Raw genomic sequence first — 6,332 nt, 5'->3', positions numbered from 1 at the left:
AAGCAGAGGATCGCGGAGGTGCGGACAGGCTGGGCCGGGGCAGCGGAGCATGCGTGCCTCCCGGACCCCATGGCGCCCTGCGCTCCCCTCCGCCCGCGGGACCTGGGGCAGCGGGCTCGGAGTGCGGGCCGGAGCCAGACCCTCGTTCGCTGCTCTCCGGCAAGGGACAGAAGCCAGCCAGTGACAGTCTCGTCTGTAAAATGGGCTCAGAACTGGGCCATCTCAGAGGCTGAGACAGCTAGCGTGGGACAAGCCTCCAGCAGGACGGAGTGCCAGTCAGTGACTCTGTTGGTGGCAGTGGGGCGGGATGGGCCTCTGCCCTGATGCCATGGACGCCGGGCCGGGCAGGCCCTCTGCACCTGCCACTGAGGCTCATTCCAGACCTTTGCGCCTACAAGGCAGACACGAGCCTGATGGGTGCTAGCTCTCCATCCAGGGCTTCAGCGAGTGGCCTGTGAAGGGGCGGTCAGGGTGGAGGGTGGAGGAACTCTCAGCTTGAGCTTTTGAAGAAGCTCATGAGAAAAGCGGGACGTGGCGCTCGAGGGGAGAGTCGGCTCTTACCTCAGGGAAGTGGGGAAGCCAGGCCAAAGAACCCGGCCTTGCAACTGGAACTCTGGCAAGCTGAGGTAGCTTTCTCTGCTGGCCGCCTCCTGAGGAGGCCACTGGTCAGGCAGGCTCTCCGTGTTACCAAGTGGGCCGGGGCGGGGGCTGAAGAAGCCGTCAGCACCATCTGGGGCCCGGAGGGAGGACGGTCATCTGGGAGGAGCCGGCCCCTCACCAATCTTTTCTTCTTTGCCCTCCTCTGACCACCTTTGGCTCGGGTCTCAGGAGCTCCAGCGGGTTCCCTTAGCCCTGGAAGAGCCCCTCCCAACCCCGTGGCACCTTCCACCGACAGAGGAAGGGGAACTGGTCTTGCCCAAGGTCACTTCGTGAGGCTGGGGGCAGATCTAGGCTAGGGTCCAGGCCCCCCCAGCCAGCCTGCCGTGTCCATGGCGGCCTCATGGCCACTCTCCCTCCCCGGCAGGAAAACATCATGAAGTCCAACATCGACAAGAAGTTCTCAGCACACTACGATGCCGTGGAGGCAGAGCTCAAGTCCAGCACCGTGGGTGAGCAGGCCGCACCCCCGCTCCAGGCCGGGCCATGCCCCACTGGCCCCACGACTACCGGCTGACTACCCTTGCCCTCACGGCTGCTTGCCCCGCAGGTCTTGTGACCCTGAATGACATGAAGGCCAAGCAGGAGGCGCTGGTGAAGGAGCGGGAGAAGCAGCTGGCCAAGAAGGAGCAGTCGAAGGAGCTGCAGCTGTGGGTCCCCCGGCTCAGCATGGAGCTAGCGCTCAGGGCCCCTGGGGCCGGGCAACTCTCTGCACTTTCAGGGACCTCGTTTCCTGCTTTGCGAATGGGCACAGCATCTGGTTTGGGATTTCCATTTCTCTTCTCTTGACTTTTTTTGTTTTGAGTCGGAGTCTCACTGTGTGGCCCAGGCTAGAGTACAGTGGCATGATCGCAGCTCCCCGCAGCCGCAACCCCCTGGGCTTGGGTGATCCTCTTGCCTCAGTCTCCTCAGTAGCTGAGACTACGGATGTGCACCACCATGCTTGGCTAATTTTCCGATTTCTTTTTGTGGAGGCGAGATCTCACTCTGTGGCCCAGGCTGGTCTCAAACTCCTGGGCTCGAGCAATCCTCCTGCCTTGGCCTCCCAAAGCGCTGGGATCACAGGCATGAACCCCTGCGCCCAGCCCGCTCCTGCCTTTGTGGGCCTGTGCTGAAGCTGCTTCCCTCGGTGGCATGACCTTTCCGTTTCTGTCCCCCTCATCGGGTTCCTCCATCCTCCCATTCTTCCCTGTCCCCTAACCCCTGTGGTCCCCTGTGCCTGCTGTGTCATAATCAGAGTCGTGCCTGTGAGCTTAAGGTGACCCAGGGCAGTGGGATCTCCCTGGAGCGCTGGGGAGACCCAGCCAGGGCCAGATGGGCCCCACACTGAGCACACAGGTGGCTCTGGGTCAGGAGAGGGCCTGGATGAGGGTCAGGGTGGGGACGTGGTGTGTGACAGCCACCTGCACCCCGGTAGGAAGCTGGAAAAGCTGCGGGAGAAGGAGCGCAAGAAGGAGGCCAAGCGGAAGATCTCCAGCCTGTCCTTCACCCTGGAGGAGGAAGAGGAGGGAGGCGAAGAGGAGGAGGAGGCGGCCGTGTATGAGGAGGAGCTGGAAAGGGAAGGTGAGGGCAGGCTGTCGGAGTGAGGCTGACGCCCGCCTGAGAAGGCTCCCCACGCCGCCCTCGGAGGTGCCGTGGGGGCCAAGCCAAGGAGGGAGAAGCTGGGCTAGACCGGGCTGGCTGGCTGAACTTTCCGGAGGATGGAAGCGTTCGCGTCTGTCCTGCCTAGTCGCGTAGCCCCTTGCTACCGGCGGCTCGTGTGGCCATGGCACTAAGTGCCGAATTGTTTGGCTCGTTTGCACATCGGTCTGTCCAGCCACGGCAATTGCCATGGCTGCTTGTTGGATACTGCGGTCTCAGCCGTGGGAACGAGGGACTCTCAGGCATAACTCAGGATGGGGGAGCAGGAGGCCAAAGCCAGTCTGGCACAGCCTGTGCTGTGCCTGGCCAGGAGCACGAGGGCACTGTCCCTCTCCTGGTGGAAGGCACATGGGAGCCAGGGGGATAGCCCAGGCATCAGGAAACGTATCACAAAAGGGGAAGTTGAGTCGGGCCTTAAGGATGAGGGAAATTCGCTAGCCAGAGAGACGGAAGAGGGGAGTAAGTGTCTAGTCAGCGTGCACCGAACGGAGCAGGAGAGGGTGGATGCATTTGAGGGTTTCTGACTAGCGAGTGTGTGTCACAGCCTCGGGAGGGTGAGGGGGCATACCGTGGCAGGCCCAGGCTGTGTCGGAAATCATGCCCAGAGAACAGTGGTGGGAGGGAACCGAGGCAGGGGACGGCACTGGGTGGCTGGGCGACAGGCTGGGGGCCAGCATGGCTTGAGGGGAGGGGCCAGACTCTCAGGGGAAAGGACCAGTCAGCCAGGGTTTGATTCTGTGTTTTCTGGGAACCACAGGTAAAGCACAGAGAAAGAAACAGTTGCAATCTTAGAAATACAGCGGACTTAACCCGATGTATCCAAATATTACCACTGCCGCACAGCCCGCTGGCTACCAGGCCTGGGAGGAGAATTGTCAGCCTGGCTGTATCACTGGGACGTTTGCACAACACTGCCTGGTGGGCTTGTCCCTTTTCAGCAGGCCCAGCAATGGGATGGTGACGTCTGTCTTTTTTAAAGCTCTCCTGTGATCCCAACGTACAGCGTCAAGCGAGAGTGGTGGTGTGCCTTCCAGGCCAGCTGTCCTCAGAGCGTGCTCTTGGAGAGCCTTACGGGCGTCTACCAGGCCCAAACTATTTTCATCTTTATTTTCTTTTGCTCCAGAGATCACCACAAAGAAGAGGAAATTGGGGAAGAACCCGGACGTGGACACCAGTTTTCTGCCTGACCGAGACCGGGAGGTAAGGGCTGCCTCGCCCTGCCAGCGGCTCTCACTCGGGGCACAAGCCCCTGCACGCACCCTGAGCGGCCTTGGGCCTCACTCCTGTGCCCGCTTCCTCTCCAGGAGGAGGAGAATCGGCTCCGGGAAGAGCTGCGGCAGGAGTGGGAGGCCAAGCAGGAGAAAATCAAGAGTGAGTGCTCACAGAGTCGAGTCTGCAGGGCCCGGCCTGGCTGCGCACAGGGGCAGCAAGAGGCCCACGCTGGGGCCCGGGCACAATCCCTTGGGCAGCGTGTGAGCACTGAGGCGCTTGCAGTGGGGCGGGGACACCTGGGTCTGGAGACCAAGAGGCGCCTCTGCTTCACAGGTGAGGAGATTGAGATCACCTTTAGCTATTGGGATGGCTCTGGGCACCGGCGGACAGTCAAGGTAGGCTGCGTGGGGCCTGGCCCCGCTCCCCATTGGCCCAGCCCCCCTTGGATTCGGTGGGAAGAGACTGGCAGTAGGCCGGGCTCGGGGGCTCAGCCTGTAATCCCAGCACTTTGGGAGGCCGAGGTGAGTGAATTGCCTGAGCCCCCGGGTTCGAGACCAGCCCGGGCAGCTAGGCGAGACCTCGTCTCTACGATAAATCCAAAATGAGCCGGGCGCAATGGCGCCCGCCTGTAGTTCCAGCTACTTGGAAGGCTGAGGCGGAAGGATCGCCGGAGCCCAGCAGGTCGACACTGGGGTGGCCGTGAGCATGGGGAATCCTGGGGGTAACAGGGGAGTGAGGCCCGGGCCTCTGGCAGGGGCCCCTGGGCCTCAGCATTGTCCAGAACCCTCCTGCAGGCTCTGTCTTCCTTCCTAACGCTTCGCTCTCCTGGACACTGGCTCGGCCACTCATGCAGATGAAGAAGGGCAACACGATGCAGCAGTTCCTGCAGAAGGCGCTGGAAATCCTTCGGAAGGACTTCAGCGAGCTCAGGTGGGGGTGTGTGGAGCCCGCGGGCCCAGCCTGGGGAGCACACACCTGGTTTGACTGTACCTGGGGGGGAAGGGGCAGGCTGGCTTTGTGCCGCCAAGAGGGGAGGGAGGACCGGGCAAGCTTCGGTGGCAGCGCCTGCTCAGTTCCCTGGCCTCAAGGTGGGGGACGGCGGGACACCAGTCCCTGAGTGTCCTTGAAAGCATGCTGGCCGCCACCCGCCACCCCCAGCGCTGGCTCTCCCTGGCTGGCATACCCCCCAGCCGAAGGTGCAGGCCATCTACACCCTCCCGCCCTCCACCCTCAGGTCAGCAGGGGTGGAACAGCTCATGTATATCAAGGAGGACTTAATCATCCCCCACGTGAGTCCTTCCCGTCCTGAGTCCCACGTGCAGGGGAAGCTGCATCCCTGGGCTTGGGTGAGGGGTCCCCAGTCGGCTCGGGTTCCTTGGTGTGGGCTGGTGGGCGCCGTGTGCGTGGCGGTGCCCCTGTTCGGCCTGCAGGCAGGGGTGCATGGGCCAAAACAGGCCACCAGGCCACAGCAGTACTGTCCTTGGCTCCTAGCATCACAGCTTCTACGACTTCATCGTCACCAAGGCGCGGGGGAAGAGTGGTGAGCGCTCTCAGCCTGCCTGCGCCCACATGCCACCCTGACACCCTGGGCAACAGTGGGACATGGGGTGTCCGCTTCTCCCCCTCAGGGCCACTCTTCAACTTTGACGTTCACGATGATGTGCGACTGCTCAGTGATGCCACCGTGGAGAAGGACGAGGTATGGCATGGGGGCACTGGGCCCCGGGGAGGCGCCCCGAGCTGACGGAGCAGGGGTCTCCAGGCTGTGGCATCTCCCCACTCAGTCGCACGCGGGCAAGGTGGTGCTCAGGAGCTGGTACGAGAAGAACAAGCACATCTTCCCTGCCAGCCGCTGGGAGCCCTACGACCCGGAAAAGAAGTGGGACAAGTATACGGTGAGGCGGGGCCCTGACACAGGGCAGGGCGGCTCTGGGAGGGCAGGGGCGGCGCGGCTCAGCTCTGGCCATCCCTTGTCCCTGGTGCCCCTGGTCCTCAACCAGATCCGCTGAACATCAGGAGGTAGTGCGACTGCAGCTCTTCAGCTCATCTGGCACTCCGGGGCGTCCCCGGGACTCCAGACACCCTCCGACCCGCCGGGCGCACCAGAAGGACAGTGGCTGCCAGACTCCTGCTCCTCGCACTGCTTTTTTCTTTCACAATAAAGAAGTGCTCGTGTCAGAGCTGGAACACCTGCCTTGTGAGAAGCTGTGCTTTGTTTCAAAATATTTTCATTGGGACCACATCCATGTCATGTAAAATTGATCATTTTGACCATTTCGAAGTATACAATTTGGTGGCATTTAATACATTCACGATGTTATGCAGTCACCACCTTTATCTAGTTCCAGAAAATGCTCACCACCCCAAAAGACCTCGTGGCCATGAGCAGTCTCTCCCACCCCCCTCCACAGCCCTAGCAACCCCTAATCCACGTTCTGGCTCCATGGATTGGCCCGTTCTGGACATTTTCTGTGTCTGGCACTGGAGGAGTGGAACGGGATCAGATGGGAACATGAGTCTGAAGGGAGATGTGGGCTCCAGGCTCTGGGCTCCTCTGGAGTTTCGGTGTCCTCTTCATAGGGGACATGGCTGTCCCGAGGCTATGCAAACCTGTCCTTACTGGAGCCTCCCAGCTCCTCCCCAGTCCCAACGCGGGAAAGCTGCCATGGGTACCCTGTGGTCACCACTTGCCTGCCTTACTTTGGCCAACCCTGCTCAGACTGCCTGGGGCTGATGGCTGCCGGAATTCCAGGGGCGGGGTCCACCCCAACAGCCAGCTACCCCAGTTTCCCTTGCATAAGCTGAGGCAGATGGGCCCTGCT

General features: G+C 61.7%; 1 protein-coding gene across 1 annotated transcript; it reads left to right on the top strand.

The window, feature by feature from the left end:
- The first annotated feature begins 6 nt into the window (after nucleotides 1-6).
- On the top strand, nucleotides 7-5,701 carry FAM50A (family with sequence similarity 50 member A). The gene is made up of 13 exons (XM_008072094.2): nucleotides 7-18; nucleotides 1,025-1,109; nucleotides 1,208-1,307; nucleotides 2,075-2,220; nucleotides 3,422-3,498; nucleotides 3,603-3,669; nucleotides 3,844-3,905; nucleotides 4,364-4,440; nucleotides 4,745-4,799; nucleotides 5,002-5,050; nucleotides 5,139-5,209; nucleotides 5,295-5,405; nucleotides 5,511-5,701. Exons 2-13 carry the CDS (start codon nucleotides 1,034-1,036, stop codon nucleotides 5,517-5,519), a joined length of 900 nt encoding a protein of 299 aa, XP_008070285.1. The 5' UTR covers nucleotides 7-18; nucleotides 1,025-1,033; the 3' UTR covers nucleotides 5,520-5,701.
- Nucleotides 5,702-6,332: the final 631 nt, after the last annotated feature.

This window comes from Carlito syrichta, unplaced genomic scaffold (assembly GCF_000164805.1).
Source record: "Carlito syrichta isolate Samal-C Ts95f unplaced genomic scaffold, Tarsius_syrichta-2.0.1 Scaffold314848, whole genome shotgun sequence".
NCBI classification, from domain to species: domain Eukaryota; kingdom Metazoa; phylum Chordata; class Mammalia; order Primates; family Tarsiidae; genus Carlito; species Carlito syrichta.
This window is presented reverse-complemented; position numbering and strand designations above follow the sequence as displayed.